Below are 17712 nucleotides of genomic sequence, written 5' to 3' on the forward strand. Positions count from 1 at the left end.
CAGCCCTTCCTCAACATTTTTTAAAACCCCCCTTCCCCTCCCAGTGCCCCAGTCACAGGCAAAAAGGAGACACCCTGAGCAAAGCTAAGGCTGGTGGGAGGGAGGAAAGAAAACCTTTTTTGTTGTTGTCGAGCTTTCCAGGGAGAGTTCAAAATCAGTGACTCACAGTTCTAAGTCCTGGGGGCAATTGATTTGCTACTTGGAGGGGGTGTAAGAGGAGCCAGTGAGAAAGCAGATCCCCCCCCATAACACAGCTTTGCTGTGGACCCCCCACCCCCACCCCAAACCATTCTACTATCTTCCTCTGAAAAGACTCCAGCTGCCCCTCCCGGGCTCTCTGCTTCCACTGGGCACATGCTGATGCCCCTGAGTGGACTCTTCTGGTGGTGGTGCTGCTGCTGTGCCCGCTCCTGCTGTGGATTGTGCGCCCCGGCTCCCCAGATGTTGCGCCACCAGGGTCTCCTCAAGTGCCGCTGCCGCATGCTCTTCAATGACCTGAAGGTTTTCCTACTGCGGCGCCCCCCTCCAGCGCCCCTGCCCATGCACGGAGACCCCCAGCCCCCCAGCTTGGCGGCCAACAACAACACCCTTCCGGCTCTAGGTGCCGGGGGGTGGGCAGGCTGGAGGGGCCCTCGAGAAGGGGTGGGCAGGGAGACCACTCCTCTGCCACCTCCACCACCTTTGCCACCTTCTTCTGTGGAAGATGACTGGGGTGGCCCAGCCACAGAGCCACCCGCCTCGCTGCTCAGCAGTGCCTCCTCAGATGACTTCTGTAAGGGGAAGGCTGAGGATTGCTACTCACTGGGCAGCAGCCTGGACAGTGGCATGAGGACCCCGCTCTGCCGCATCTGCTTCCAGGGGCCGGAACAGGTGAGACCCCTTTTCCCTTTTCCTGCTGCCTTATAGTGTCCTCAGGTCTTGCAGATAAGTACTCACCTGCTTGCCCTCGGGAACGATTGTGCCGTCTCTAAGGGCTCTTCAGTGATGTTTCTTTTGGTTAAGTTTGTCCAAAAGGTGTCTGGTTCCCAGCAGAGCCTGTTTGGTGGCTAAGTTGTACCCCAGTTTTTGCATTTTCCTTCCAATGCTAGTGTCTCCAATTCCATCTCAAAACTCCATAACCATCCTCAGAATAGACGATTCAGAAGTCAAAAGTGATGAAATGAAGGAACGTGGTGGTACATTCATGCTTGTAGCCGAGATATCTTTTTATCTGATTTGTTGTTTGCTGACATTCCCCCCAGCCCGTTTTCAGTCCCAGATTTGAACTTCTTCCCTCTTTGGAGGGACATGTGCAGACATCTTGTCCTCTTTCCCTTATTCTCACAGACTGAAACACAACAAGCCTGACCCTATTCTTTCACTTTGAACTCCCCCCTCCCATATTACATTGACACCCTCAGGAGTATGTTTTAGCCACTGAGGAGGAAATGGAGAGAGATTCTAGGTCCAAGAAGACTCTACAATTTGCTAAGACACTTCTTGGCAGACTCAAGGTTTTCCTAGTTTGAAAGCAAATAGGTAAGCATGTTGAGAGTGAGTTGAAGGGATATGGAGAAGGAAGAAAGGGAACCTTGTCATATCTACTCCTTTTCTCAGGCCTGAAGCACATCAACTTAGAATGTCCCTTAAACTCTCCCCATCCAGGATAGGGGATGCCAACTATAATCATGAGCCAATCTTGCTAAGTCTGAAGGTCCTCCCTACCCCATTCACTCAAATTTTCAGACAGACTCATGCCAGCCCTTCCAGCTCCACTTCCAATCTCGTGTTTTCTAGAGGCTGGAGATAGCAGGTGGACATTCTCCCAAAGTCATGAATTGTGGCAACACTTACCACAGAATCCCAGATGGAAAAGACTCACCTGAAAATTTGACCTAGTTAGTGATGCTGGAGAAGGAACATTCAGTCGCACCTTGGTCAGGGTTGTGTGGTTGCTCAGCCACTTTTTCAGTAGTTTCCCAGAAGTGGAAGGAAGACTTCTGGGTGTTTCCTGAGCAAGAGGCAGAGCATCAGGATGCCATGCCAGTGATCCTGAGTGGCCCTGGCTCTTTCTGAAGGCTTGCTCTCTGAGAGATAGGCTTAGCTGACAATTTCATTCATTTCACCTTTGCTCTGAATGGGCAACACACTTCTGGGACAGATGATGACTGGGGTCCCTACTTGGGCATTATGAAAGGAGGTGATGTGGATCTCAGTGAATAAATGTTTCTAAGGGGCTGAGGGTTGGGTTCCTTCTTCTTGTGACGAGGCTTGCCTGGAGTCCCCAATGAAGTCCTGCCCAGAGCTGAGGACTCTGTTAGGTGAGAAGGTCCAGGGTGCCTGCTCAGTGCCTTTCTTCCAGCCCTTCTCTCCACTTCCATTGGTGGGCCTCCAGCAGAGGCACAGAGTGGAGGGGCTTGGCTGGCAGCAAGAACGGGCCTTACTGTGGGATGCTCCTGCTCAGCATTCTGCCCCAATCAGGAGCCTCATCTTTTCCAAAAGGAAGAATTATTTAGCTTCCTAACTCCTTAAGCTGTTTCTTTCTTCTCCCATATGGGTTGGCTTAGGTCTACATGTCACCGAGGCTGCTGGAAGTGTGGCTTCTGGCAAAAACAACCTTGTCTCTAGAAACCGGCAGGACTTGGAGCCTTTTCTGGATGATATTTCACCTGCTGTGTGAACTTCCTCAAATTGCTTTATGCCTTGGGGCCCCTTTTCCAACTTCTGTGATTTAGAGGCACCTTTCTCTGTCCTCCTTTTTTCCTTATAAGTCTGTTAGGAGGATTCAGAAGATAATGAGCCTGAAAACATCTTGAGAAGGATTAAAATATAATGGCAGGTATTTTGATCATGGGAAAGCAGTATTTTGTTGAAGAAAGAAGAAGAAAAGGATCATTAGGGCTATTGTGAAATACCCTCACGTGATACAGGGTCTAGGCAGAGGTTAGGAGTTTCCTTTCTTCTTCATTATTTTTATGGTGTGTCATAAATAAAGCATTGAATTAAAACACTAACACAATAAAGGAATGAGCTCTATTATTATGTGCAAGGAATAGGGGGGTCATGTTAGCACATTAAGACTGGATTCGGTCAAGCACTTCCTGCACACGATGATATTTTGGGGGTTTGCATTATTTGTGCAAGGGCCAAGAGATTTAATGAGATTGTGCTCTCATAGTAATAAGAGGAGCATGTGTTAGATATGAACACATTTTCCCACTTTTACTTGTTTTTCTTCACAGGATATCAGTGACGAAGAGCGACAAAGGGGAGATGGGGAAAACTATTTAGAGTAGGAAGAGAAAAAGACAGAAAGTAAAGAGCTGAGATGTCAGTATTTCATTTTCTGTTCAGGAAGCAAGCTATCCAGCAACTGTCCACATGTGGCTGTAAGGGGAGGGCAGTCTGCAATCTCAGTGGCTGAATGTCTTGGTCTTTTCTTTGCCCAAACAAAGGAACCAAAGAGCTCCCTGGTCATTTGCCACTACTCCAAGGGCTAAAAGACTGCCCTAAATGAAGATTTGGTCTCTTCCTGATAAGGGTTGGTAATGTATGGGGTAAGGGGCGACTGGAGGAGTCAGCCAGTTCTACTTTTGCACATACCTATAATGGACTTTACACTCATTTGTTCATGCATTCTTTTACCTAAAAAATGTTTGTTGGGAACCTACAGTGTGCCAGATGCTGTTCCAGGCTCTGAGTATCCAGGCATGAACAAAATAGGTGAGGTCTCTTCTCTTCTAAAGGTGACATTCTAGTGGAGATGCAGGAATAGACCAGTAACCTAGTAGATAAATAAAGCTATTTCAGATGGTGTTGAGTACTATGGTGAAAGTCAAATAGGAGAATGACTTAGACAAAAATGAAAGGGAGGGTTTGAGAAAGAAGCATCAACATTAGAAAGAGTGATCAGAGACAGCCTTCCCAAGAATGTGCCATCCGAGCTGGCCCTACATGATGAGAAGGAGGCACTGATGCATAGGCCTGGGGGAAAAGCACTCAAGGTGGAGGAAATAGCAAGTTCAAAGACCTGAGTGTGAACAAGCTTAGCATGTTTGAGAACCAGAAGAGAGGACAGGAGGAGGCAGATGGAGGGTGTGTGTGAACAAATGCTTTGAAAGCCAACTTGGCTCCATGCTTACAAGCTGACTGAGTAGCCACCCTCCTCTTCCCAGCCATTCATTTAGGTTGGACAGGGGTCAAGGATACATGGAAGTGTGGGACAAGAGCCCAGCTGGCAGCTCTTTACTCTCTGTTTCTGACTGAAACTGCACTGGTTCACTTCGATGGACCATGGTGGATCAGCTGAGATCTCTGAAGCCAGATGGCCCCAGTTCAAGGCATGAACAAGTAGGACAGCCTCTCTCCGCTTCAGGTTCTTCCTCTGTAAAACAGCGATAATAATGATAGTCCTCAATTGATGGTCATTCTGAGCATCAGATCAGTCAACACAGAGCCATGCTGTCACAGTGTTTTGTTGTTATTATGTCAGAGGCAAGACAGTGCTCCTTCTGCCTCATTTAAAAGGAAAAGTGTGCCCCATTTCCCAGTCTAGTCCCTAGCAGGACTGCTGTGATTGTGGTCTGGTGTGATAGTAGATTGCTTCCTGTGCACTCACAATCCTCTAGGTTCAGAGTGCTGCTTCTCTATTTCCATCATCAAAAGTCTCTATTAAGTAAGTGCCTACCTATGCCTGCTGCTCTGGCAAGCAGTGTCTGGAGACACAGGGCAGATGTGGCCCTGCCTTCCGGGAGTTTCACAATCTAACCCAGACATCACAGAAGCTGATAGGGATCAAGAACACAGACAGTGGGTCACAGGGGAATTATAGTAATATTGGATACAAAAAAGAGACGTGTGCTTAAAAGTGGCTAGTGTGTGGGGTGCCTTTTCAGAGAGACAAGTGGAGGAATGTGCTACCTTTCCCCCAATTAGTCAGAGAAGGCTTCTCTGTTTCTGCTGAAGACCAAGTGAGAAGAAATAGATGTAGGATGAATTTAGACAGCTGGAAGCAGAAAAGCTGTGAGACACATGGATACCTCGACAAAGAGGTGAAACCATCTCCTAGGTGGAGTCAGCTGTGGAACACCTAGAGGTTGCTACAAGGATGAAATCCATCATGGCAGTGGTGGGGGGGCACCTGCTTTGGACCTAATGGAAAAGTGGAAATGAGTCTGGGAGAGATTAACCTGCTTGGCCTGCCTCCCTTATTCTTCCTGGGGTTGGCTTCCCTAGAGCTCCACATTGAGAAGGGACAAGAGTACTGTGAAATATTTCAATCAGTGTTTTAGGTCCTGGGGTAGTAAGAGAAGAGGTTTGCAGTGCTCAGGGGAAACTGGAGACCCAAAGATGCATTAAGAACCTTGGGAATGGAGATGAAGGAGAGAATTTTAGGAGAGACCCATAGAGTATATTATTTTTCTTAGTGTTCTGGTTCGATTTTACACTGTGTGTGTGTGTGTGTGTGTGTGTGTGTGTGTATGATTATTTAATTAGTATCAGTCTCCACAGAGAATAGGCCTATCCCTAACATTTATTGACTGTAGAGCAATAGTATAGGTGGGGGCTCACATACCATAAGCCAAAGTATTTAAAAGTCATAAGTCCAGCTAACAAACTGTTAAATAAAATGAATTTTATCTTCCTATCTTGGCAAATAAAATGTCAAAACAACCTGGAAGACAGCTTTGAATTTAGAATTATTGGATTCCTTAGAATTCTGTGCTAGCCAAATGGGGGTACCTGGCCCTTGGTCTACAGGCCACTTGGATTCTCTTTCCTCTGCTGGCTACATCTTGCACCAGGATCAGCTTTTGTCACACATGCGTGGACTCTCCAGCTGGCTTACCCAAGCTCTGTCCATCCTAACCCTAAACAGTTTTCCCTTGCCCCTCTCCTTTTGAACCTGAGGAAGAGAAACCTGAATGCTCTGGAAGCAGGCTCATGTCTGAATACACAGGGATTCCAGGGTTCCAGGTAATTGGAGCATGTTCTAGAAGAAGGGTATAGCTCCTTGACCTCACAGACTTCCTATGCAAAGGTTGCAGCCGAAAAAGGGCCAGAGTGGGGCCTTCTATAGCAAGGGACCCTTTTGCCTGGGTCTAGGAGAAGCACTGCAAAGGGATTGTAAGACCCCTGGAAGCAGCGACTTGTGTGTGTTTTCACATCATTGGGTCATCAGCTCCCAAACTACTGCCTGGCACCTGTTTCACACTCAGTAAACTTTTGTTGAATGAATGAGTTTCTAGAGCTCATCCAGTGGGCAGCTCCACAGGGAGGGGGACTGGGGAGAAGAGACTATCAAGGAGAAAAATATTTGCTGGCATCAGGTGCTTGAATGTGTGCTATGCAGAAAGGGCAGAACTGTTCTGTGGAATCACAAACGGCAGTGCCTTGGCTAGTGATGAAATCTTCAGGGAAGCCAACTTGGGCTTAATATTAGAAAGAACTTTCTATCAAAGCTGTCTTGGGACAGCTATACTATCTTGGGATAGTATAGGCTGCCTTAGAAAGGGGCTCAAGTGGGGGACTGGAACTAGTGACCCTCAAGATCCTTCCTGGGCTTGAAAGTTGGGGTTCACTACAATGAGATTGCTTGAGGGCCCAGAAACATTTTTAAAAAAATTTTTAATGTTTATTTATTGTTTAGAGAGAGAGACAAAGCGTCAGTGAGGAAGGGGCAGAGAGAGAGGGAGACACAGAATCCGAAGCAGGTCCAGGCCCTGAGCTATCAACTCAGAGCCCCAAACAGGGCTCTCACTCAAGAATCTCGAGATCATGACCTAACCCAAAGTCGAGGTTTAACCGACTGAGCCACCCAGGCACCCCTCCCAGAAACATTTTAATCTAAGCGGAGAGAGATGAACTTGCATCCTTTTTCAATTCAAGGGGTCATCTTGTCCCCATATCTAATGCTAGTGTACATGGCATGTACAGATGTGCCTTCAACAAAGATCAAAAAGAATGGTCTCTGTCCTGTGTTCATGGAAATCCCAAGTTGTTGGCAATCATGAATTTATACCTGGCACATATCACAGTAGGAAAGCAGCATGTCGTGAATGATAGGCAACAGATGCCAACATGGAGCTAAGGATGCAACACCATCCCAGAAAAGGGGAAGCCCAGTTAACCCCTTCCCAGAGTCATGAGAGGGCTGTTTTCATTTTTCCATCTTGGATCTTCCATGGTAGTTTTTCCATTCCTACTTCGGCTAGTCTTGGTCCTGTTTGAACTGAAAGCTCCAAGGACCCACCCAGGGTTCTCACCAGTGCACTCTCATTCTTTACTAGGAGACGATGTAAGGATGCTCAACCTCCACCATCACATCCCTGGCTGCTTTCCAAATTTAGCTATCTATTGTTTTTACATGCACATACATGCACACACATGCGTGGGAATAAAGCACTAAGTGCACCTGTCTCACCTTCACAGGAAGAATTAGGGATTGGAGGAAAGGAGGCACCTGGTGTCTTGACAGGTGTGGAGTGATTCTCACCTCAATTGTCTGTAGATCCTTTACCTGGTGTTCACTTTAGAGTCATGCTTCCTCACTTGCCAGCCTGCCTCTGCTTGTGATGGTTGGTTAATTTATTGGGTGGAGCTTCTAGCTGAGCCCCTCCCCACCAGAAATATACTTAATAAAGCTGGTAGGGCAGGAGTAAAATAAGGATTTCTAAAGAGCCTGGGAGGAGAAAGGCCAGATACTGGAACTCTCTTTCTCTCTCTCCTCCCCACCCCCCAACCACCGCCATCCTCTTTTCCAGCTGGTATGTTGGAGAAGCCCAGCTGTGGCCTGTGAGTTGGGGGAGGGGGAGCTGGTTCGAAGGGGGAGGGGCTACTCTAAAGAGTGTGGGAATGAGCGAGCTTCTTCTTGTTTGCTGGGAAGGAAGCCAAGTTGGAAGTGAGCCCGGATGTAAAGGAGCTGGCAAGTGAATACTGTGTGGCCTGAGTTGCACACCATCCCCCTACCGAGTGTATCAATGTGAGATGCAGTCTAAGTGTGCATATTGCCTATAGTACACGTTTGATACCTCCCTCTGCATATGTTAAAAGTAAAAATGGGGTGCACATGGGACTGGCTACCTCATAACAAAATAGGCAAAATTGAATTAGTTACAATTTGAGTTCTGGTAGATGCAAACTGTCAGAGAAAAAGAGGATTCACAAATATAGGCTCTAACTCCATGATTCAAGCCCTGGAGGGGGGATACACAGGTCCCAGTTTTGGACCTAGCTCATTGCTCTCATGAGGATTTCCCCAGGTTCCTGTTCAGAGATGTTGAGGTGGACAGATCAAATTAGTTTCCTTCTTTATGGAATGGTCACTTTGGATGTGGTGGAAGTGAATCAACGTCAGTTTCTGCAAAAGAAGCCTCTCATAGCCACCCATAGTGGCCTGTATGACTCTGCATGCAGTAGGAGCTCAATATTTGTTGATCTCTTGGTCTCTTTCCTGGCACATGTTCATTCCAGATTCATAGTGCTATCTTTGGTCCCTAGTGTATGCATGGTAGAAGGTATATTTGTCTTTGTGTGTGTGTGTGTGTGTGTGTGTACATGTGCACATATGTGTATGTGACTGTATGCAAGTTAAAAGCCCAGGCAAAAGGGATATGGATGCTGTCTTGAGACCCCCTCCACCCCATCCAATCTCCTTTTCAGATTCTATAATGACAAATAGTGATGATTCTTTTTCTAGTAATCATAGTGATCACTGTCCTGGCTTGAGTCCACTTGGCCAGGAGCAGACCTTTTCTTATTCTATTGCTGAATGATGAGAGGAACACAGGCTTTGAAGTCAGAAAGACATGAATTTAAATACCAATTTCAACCCTACCCAGCTGAGTGATCTTGGGCAACTTACTTAACCTCCCTGGACTTTGCTTTCATCATTTATAAAGCAGGAATACAATACTCAACTTGAATACTCATCATAAATAGTGGCCATGCTGTATTAAAGTTTTAGGAACATAGCAGCTGTTCATTAAATGGGAGCCATCTATACCTCCATTCTGTCAATGTGGCTCAGAGACCTGGAGTGGGGCCCCAAGATCTTACTGCTGCCTTTCCTACTACTCTCTCTTACTACAGCCTTAAAAAATCAGATGCTATAAGTAAAGCTGTACTTTGACCACACAGTAAACCCCCAGCTGTTTTTGTGCCTGACATCAGGGATCCAGTTCAGATCACTGTTCAGATCCAGTGTGTCTGTTTAGCTGACTTTTTGCCTCTGTATTGCCTCACTCAGTTCAACCCCTCTGCTCTCCTGCTCAGGTCTCTCATCCCCAACATAGTTGTCTTTATCTATCTCCATCACCACTATGTTCCTGACAGATCTTTATTAAGCAGTACTCTCTTCTTGGCAGGAACTGTGCAGAAAGACACTTTCCTGGACTCTGAGTCCCTAGAGGCCAGGAGCAGACTCTGCACGCAGAGGAGCATGTAGAGGAAGTGGCAGAAGAAATGCTTGCCCAACGTGTGACAGAATGGTGTTTGCCTTCAGGGTCATCCTTAGACTAGTGTTTTTGAAAGCCTGGGATGAGATGGTACCCCCGACAGACACAATGTTAAATAATGTTGGTCGTCAAGTGAGAACGTTGTTCTCTTTTCAGTTTGTTTTCATGCCTTATGATTATGTCTAGGAGAAAATCTCACTGGAGTGATAATATGTCTTTAACACCTTTTTAACACTTGTCAGTCTTCTTTGCAAACAAAGAGAAGTCATCAGCCTTAGAGTCCTTGGACATACAGTAATATCTAGCTAGAATTTGTTAATCTTGTTTTGTTTGCAGTCGTGTGCATCTGTTCTGTTTTTTATTAATCGACTATTTTGAAAAGCAGTTCTAGGTTTGAAGCAAAACTGGGCTGCAAGTACAGAGTTCTCATGTACTCCCTCCTTGTGAACCCCCCAACCCAACCTCATCTTGTATTAGAGTGGTGATTCGTTATAATGGATGAACTAACACTGACACATCATTATCACTCAAGGTTCATAGTTTACATCGGGCTTCATTCTTGGTGTCGTAGGTTTGAAGGGTTTTGACAAATGGATAGTGGCATGTATCTACCCTATCATTATAGTTTTACTGACTTAAAAATCCCCTGTGCTTCACCCATTCATCTTTTTGCTCCCACCCTCGGATTCCTGACAATATAGCCTGGCCTCTTCCAGAATGTCATATAGTTGGAATTATACAATGTGTAGCCTTTTATGACTGGCTCCTTTCACTTAGTAATATGCATTTACAGTTCCTCCATGTCTTTTTGTACCCCGATAGTGCATTTTTTTTAGCACTGAATAATATTCTATCGTAGAGACACAGCTTGTCTATTCCTTCTTTGGTAAATGACATCAGTTTTTTATTTATGGTAGTGACAAAAGTCTTTTTTGGAAATAAATTTATTGAAGTAAAAATGTAAGACAGAGAAAAATATTAAGTATGAAGTAAATAATAGGATAGATGGTACATGCATATGTTAAAAAGTGTATGCAACTGAAGTTTATGTGATACGGTTCTGTGATGTACACTTTATAATAGTTCTGAAACATTTGTGGATACCAAGAAGTGCTTCAAGAAGGGGGAAAATGCAGAGTTGGGTCATGCACATTCCATGGCATCCTGGAATCTGCGTTTTCAACAGCTGTTTTTGACAATTCTAAAGTAGGTGATTCAGGAATACTGTGTGTTAGGCAGCAGTTTGGAGGGGCAATAAAATGGGAAGGAGAGATAACCTCCAGCAGACCTGAGGTTCTCAGACATACAAGGAGCAGGGAGCTGGGCACTGGAGGGGCAGGGAGGGCACAGGGCCACGTGACCAAGAAGGAAATGACATGTGTCACTCAGGGCAGAGGCAGGAAGGGATATATCTTGCCTCTCTCTCTTTCCCTGCTTCCTTCATCTGAGAGCTATATGTTTCAGACGGGATAGACACAAGACGGAAACACTAACCCACACAGGATTGTAACACGAGGGAGATGGAAACTTTGATTGTGTTAAGATGCTGAGACTCAGAGCTTTGTCTGCTGCCCAGCTAATGTTAAATTCCCTGGCTAATACAACCATTAATTCCTACTTCTGAATCATGTTCAGAGAGTATTCCTGAGTCAAGTCAAATCAGGGGACTCCTTAGGGAAGTCCGAGGGTCTCAAAGCAAGGCAATAGGAAGTGCACAGCTTGCCACCCCATAGCTCACTGAGTCCCCACAACGACATGCGTCAGTTCACGAATAACACATTACTTTTGCCTATAGCTCCTTGGCTGGGTCTAGACACATGACTCTACCTAATAGCAGTAGGGATGGGGACTGTCATCCTCCTGGGTGCCTGTAAAGAGAGGAAACTCAGATGTAGTGAGCTCTAGAAGTCCCCCTCAACAGTATTAGTACCTCCCTCTTAGGGTTGTGAGAAAGGTAAATGAAAGAATGAAAGGTAAATGAAAGAAAGGTAAATGAAAGAAAGTATTCTGTCTGTACCATGGAGCAAATAAAAGAAATACTTCATAGCACTGCTGCAAGAATTTGAGTAGACAACACTTACCGCAGTGAATGAAGGGGCTCCCCATAAACACGGGAAAGAATATGAAAGGTAAATGAAAGCATGCAGAACACGGCTTGACCCACAGTAAGCACTCAGGAAATGCTAGTAGTTTTGTTATCATCTTCTCAGTTCTACAAGGAGGAAATTGTGCCCAGAAATATCCAAGCCCCTACTAGTTCTGCTGTTCTCTTCATGCCATATCAAGTGGGGGAGCTGTACCTGGGGCTGGCATACCATTTTCCCCCCCACCAATAGCTGTCTGCCTAGAAGAATGAACTTAGAACTGGAACTTAAAGACCCAATCAGGGAAAGAATTTGGAAAATAGGAGAATGAAGACTGTTCCAGGCATAGGAACAATGGAAGCAAGGAATCAGAGATGCTTTTGCAGAAAATTGGCAGGGTGGATAAGAACATGGCGTCTACATAGCCAAGCAGAACATCTTTCAAATCTCACTGTTGCTGTGCGGTCACTGTGTGACCTTGAGCAAATCATTTACAGGCCCAGAATCTTCATTTCCTCTGCTATAGAATGGGAATGATAATAACAGTATCTGTTTAGAGATTGCTGTGAGGCTCAAATGATATAACACATGTGAAACTCTTGGCACAGTGTGGAATGAAAACATATGATAAATTTAAAAATGCCCAATAAACATTAGCTCTTGATGTTGTTATCTGATCTCACTGACTCTCTATTGTCTTCTTCAAACTTTCTTTGAGAATTTCTGCCTTGGCGTGTGTGTGTGTGTGTGTGTGTGTGTGTGTGTCTGCCTGTGGCTGCTGATCTCAGGAGATGCTTCCAAGACATCATAGGGGTAGATGAAGCTAAATATACCAAAGCACTGCTGGTAGACTAAGTAAAAATTATCTCACAGATATACATACTTTCCCCCCAAATGTGTGGAAGCCATTGTGATGAACAAAATCAAAAGCATCCTTCACGTTAGTGTAGCATCTTGTCAATAAGTATATTCTCCATCAGTAGATACTCAAACTACAATTCTGGTCACTTGAGGGCTTGTGAAACTTTAAGCATTAAAATGGGTCTAAATTGAGGGATATTCTACAAAACAACCAGCCAGTAATTTCCAAACGTGTCAAGGTTATGAGGAATGAAGAACAATGAGGGAAATGTCCCAAATTAGAGGAGTCTAAGAAGATGATGATATTTAAATACAATGTGTGATTCGAATTAGATTCTGTACCAGTTAAAGGACATTAGTGGGACAGGTGGTGACACTTGAATAAAGTGTGTAAACCAGTAAGCAGTATTGTATCAACATTAAGTTCCTCGTTTTGGTCATTGTACTATGATACATGTTAACCTTTGGGGAAGCTGGTTGAAGGGTCAATGGGAACTCTTTGTGCTGTTTTGACAAGTTCTTAGATTAATCTGAAATTATTGCAAAATAAAAAGTTAAAAAATAAAAATAATTTAAATGGAGATGGTTACTCATACGTGGAAAAATTGGGAATTACTAGTACCGAAAAAAGACCATGGGTTACAAAAACCTCGTTTAGAATTTGGGCTCTAGAACTTCCTAGCTGTGGATTTCAGGCAAATCATTAAGATCCTTTGAACTTCAGTGTCTTCTGTCTGTACCATGGAGCAAATAAAAGAAATACTTCACAGCACTGCTGCAAGGATTTGAGTAGACAACACTTACTGCAATGCATGAAGGGGCTCCCCATAAACACGTGCTCTCTGTCTGGTCTCTCCTTCCACCTCTATCCAGGGAGGATGATAAACATGCCTTGCACATTTCCCTCCTTATAAGTACTGTGTGCTAAGTGCTTTGAGATTGACAAGGTGATGCCTGAGCTGTGAAAGTGTTGAGTGGGCAATGAAGTTTTCCCAATATGGGATCTTAAGCATATAAACAGAGTTAATAACCATCAGCAAAAACAGCATTGGCCATTATGCAGTGTTCTTTAGCAGTTTTTAACCTAACACCCCAAAAGGAGCTCTTTGGCACATTGAGTGAGTGTGGGTTGTATATTTTGATACATCCTGTGGCGATCCCTCCAGGAGCTGAAGAATTAAGCCTCCAGGTAGCAATGTGCTACTTTATAAAGGAAAGCTTTCTAGTACTGGGGCGCTGAGTTATTCAATGTGTTTCGAAAACAGCTGCCCAAACCAGGCAGCTGCAGGTGAATGAGAGCAGGTGTGCGTGGGAGTGCAAAGGTGTCCACTCCTGTTGGGTGCATGTTTGTGGGAGTGAGCAAGAACAACGAGGAGGGGAGGGAGTGCGGGTGTGTGTGCACGTGGAATACAACTAATTCAGAAGAAAAAGACATTTGAAGGTGTTGATCCTTTGGCTCTTCCAGCCTTTTGCATACCTTTGCTCCAGAGAGAGCCCAGAGTGTCTAGTCTTTGCAAAGTCAATGGTGATGTTTTACATAATACACACTGCCTTGTCTCTTGCTTTGAACACCCATTAAGTGCTTCCTAGGAAAAAAAATTAGTTTGGGACTTTGGATAAGTATATAATACAATTTCAAAGGTTCTTCCTCTCCACCTCCCCCCCCCCAAAAAAAAACCACATAGAGGTTCTTCATGATTTAAATTAATTTTCGTCTTTCCTATGAATGTAAAGGAACTAAAAAAGTGTTTATCTGACATGATAACTGGAATTTGTTTCCAAAAAATCCAGTGACTATAGATGATACAAGACTGATCATATGTTTAGAAGTGCTGAAATTGGGTGATGGGTTCATTCTACTATTTTCTCTACTTAAAGCTTTTTCATTACATTATATTTTGTTTATATTTATATGTATTATAATTATGTATATTTTATATATTTTCTCTACTTTTATGTGTGATTGAAACTTTCTATAATAAAAAATTGACATATTATTTGCTATAAAAAGACAATTTTTTAATTTTTTACATAAAAAATTTTAATGATTATTTTTGAGAGAGAGAGAGAGAGCACAAGCAAGGGAGAGGCAGAGAGAGAGGAAGACACAGAATTCGAAATAGGCTGCAGGCTCTGAGGTGTCAGCACAGAGCTCTACGCAGGGTTTGAACCCATGAACCACGAGATCATGACCTGAGGTAAAGCCAGATGCTTAACCAGTTGAGCTACCCGGGCACCCCCAAAAGACAATTATTTTTATTTTTATTTATTTTAAAGAGAGTGGCAGAGAGAGAGGGAGAGAGAGAGAGAATTCCAAGCAGGCTCTGTGCTATTAGCACAGAGCCTGACACGGGCTTAATCCCATGCCCTTGAGATCATGACCTGAGCCAAAATCAAGAGTCAGATGCTCAACTAACTGAACCACCCAGGTGCCCTTAGACAATTTTTAAAAGGTTTTACAAAAGAGGAGATGAAGTTACCTGAGGATGGACAAGATAGCTTTGGGCACAATAATGCTGGGGACCCAAGTCAAAGATAGAACTTGAGTGTCTCCTACTGGGCACTTCATTAGTCTTGCTCATTGAGGGGGAATAAATTTGATGACATCTTAAGGGGTCTTCCATCCCCAAAGGTCATGATTTGAAGATGAAAATGTCCTGATGTCCATTTCCTTTCTGGTCCACCTGGTCTGGTGGCAGCAAAAGGATCAGTGTGACCATTGACTCAGCAGACAGTGACTGAACACAGCTGGGTGCCAGGTGCTGGAATGTGGAGATAAGATGGGGAGCTCAGAGTCTAGGAGATGTCACAAGATGACATGATGATTTCCTTGACCCAGGGTTGCATCCATTGTGCTTGCTGAATGACTGCATAGGACAGGTGACTAGTGATGCCTGAGAAAACTGGACAAGCACTGCCAGACATGCTAATCTTCAAGTGGCCAAATAGGGATGAGAAGGAAGAATTCTCCCAGTGGAAGTGTATGACAAAGTATAGCAATACAAGACCTACCTCATTCTCCTCATTAGAAACAGATTCCTTTCCACTTGGCCTCATCCTCTCTCCCTCTCATTGCTTTTAAAATTGCCCTGCTATGTTTTAAGACCCAGTATAGCTTTCCTCAGAGAGCTGGGCAGATTAAAGTGTGGGCAGGGTGCAGAGAGGGGAGGGGTGAGCTTACTCCTCTCTAGCAATTACTCTCAATGCTGGCTTCTCTGGGCTTGGTTCTAATGACCTTTCCGTAATAGGAGCCTTGTGGTCTGGCGGTGCTTGGGAGCCACCTGCCTGGGAATAGTAATGCCACAGAAATTTGCATGGTTAATTGAACTCAGTTTTTATCTGGGAAGCTTCAGGAGAGTCTGGAAGGACTCTTGGGGTCCAGGAACTTCCTTATCCTATAACACATGCAGAGGCACTAGCTCATATTCCTGTGGTAAGGAGGGACAAGCAGACAATATTTTCCTAATTTTTAGAATTGAGAAACTAGGATCCAGAGAGGTGAGGTGTTGTGTTCAAGACGGAAGGCAAATCCTTAAGCTGGAGTCTCCTCTTTTCAGACTGGGAAATACCAGTAAATATCTTAGAGCCTCTTTCAGCCATAAAAGTATTTATTCATTCACTTCCTAACACACTCCTCTATTGCATTAAAGTGTTAATTTACCAGAACATTTGGAGTATGGAAAAGATTAGGGAGGGAGCATGGGCAAGAATAGGGCATTCCAAGAAGAAGTAGGAGGTTTTCCAAAAACTTGGAGGGTGGAAAGGAGTGCCACCCCCAGGAGGAATGGAAAAGCCCAGTTCTCTTCAAGACATAAACATTCACTCATCTTCCTTTCTTTGCGCCCTCTGGGTGGTGAGGTTGGGTCTGCCTTCCACGGACATTGACTGCAGAAACTGTGAATCTTGCTTAGCTTGACTTATCTGTACCCGTCCTGGCCTAGTCCAGCCTGGCTCCCACCAGGAAGCTGCCTCACTTAGCCCACTTGAGGAGGAGGACACAGGGGTCCCCCCATTGTGGGTGGCCACTATGGCAACCACCACTTCAGGTTGCTGGAGAGTGCAGCAGGTTGACAAAAGGGGTGTAGAGCCCAAGAACTACAAACATGTGGAGGTCTGTGTTTCACTGTGGTTGGTAGACAGTGTCTCTTTCAAGGTCCAGGCACATTTACCTCTTAGCCTTCTAACCTACAGGCCATTTTTGGCCAGAGAGTCAAAAAAATGTCATTGATATAGCCTGGCCCCTTAGTTTTCCAGACCTTCAGTATCTCTGGCTCTCCCATTTCTCTGTGCTTGCTCATATCTGTGGAGATCAGGGAGACACAGAACCAGGGTACTATGTTTGCCTATCTTTTTTTCCTTTTTAAGTAATTATTTTTTTGAGAGAGAGAGAGAGTGCACGTGTTCACATGACTGGGGGAGAGGCAGAACGAGAGAGAATCTTAACCTGGCTCCACACCCAGTGTGGGGCCTGACTCCGGACATGATCGCATGAACCAAGAGATCATGACCTGAGCTGAAACCAAGAGTTGGACACTTAACTTACTGAGTCACCCAGGTGCCCCTCTTTTTTCCTTTTTAAATTGTCATTCCCCAGTTGTCATCAGCATTATTGCTACCTATGTACATGCTACAAAATGTGAATAGGTTTTGTTGTTTGTAGAAGAGTATGTTGGGAGAAAGGGAGGTTCTGTCAATTTTGAGATCAAAGGAATCAACATCCAAAGAGGTTACAAAGATGTTTCTTTGCTACTGTTCTGTACACACACTGAGCCAGGCGTAGGTAGTGTAGCCACGAACAAAACAGACAAGGCCTCAACTCTCATAGAACCTGCAGTCTAGAGGTAAAGTCTGGTGGAATTATAGGCCCCTGGTCATGCTAGTGGTCCTGGTAGGCCCTGGCCATCCTGGGCAAACGCTCTAGCTTCTTTTGGCACAGTTCTGTTTATAGCTCTTGCCTTCCCTCTGCTGACAGGCCTTCGTCCTCTCCTGGATAATGCAAATGTCTTGATCAACTTTCTAGTCTCTTCCCCACTGCATTTCTGCTTCAAATATGCACGTTTTTTGTTTTTTGTTTTTTGTTTTTTTTTGCATTTGGCAATATCTGGCATGAAGCAGAACTACCAGGGGTAGCAGCAATCTCTGTTTTATGCCTATTGTTGCTCTGTAAACTCTCCAAACTCTGAGCAAGTAATTAAAGGTGTGTTAAGTGTGATGACGGAACTTCAGTTGTTATATTCCAGGAACATACTATGTTGTTCCAGGAACAACAAAACTATGAAATAGAGATTACCATCCTTTGCTCCCCTTATGGATGTGGAGGCAGACTCAGAAAG

The 17712-nt window shown here is 44.6% G+C and overlaps 1 protein-coding gene across 1 annotated transcript in view; it reads left to right on the forward strand.

The window, feature by feature from the left end:
• The first annotated feature begins 354 nt into the window (after positions 1–354).
• The window catches only part of MARCHF4 (membrane associated ring-CH-type finger 4), a 107477-nt gene continuing 90119 nt past the window's right edge, over positions 355–17712 (forward strand). The window contains exon 1 of the mRNA XM_047873656.1: positions 355–870. Coding sequence (XP_047729612.1) covers positions 355–870 — 516 coding nt within the window. The remainder of the gene's footprint in view (positions 871–17712) is intronic.

This window comes from Prionailurus viverrinus, chromosome C1, assembly GCF_022837055.1.
Source record: "Prionailurus viverrinus isolate Anna chromosome C1, UM_Priviv_1.0, whole genome shotgun sequence".
NCBI lineage: Eukaryota > Metazoa > Chordata > Mammalia > Carnivora > Felidae > Prionailurus > Prionailurus viverrinus.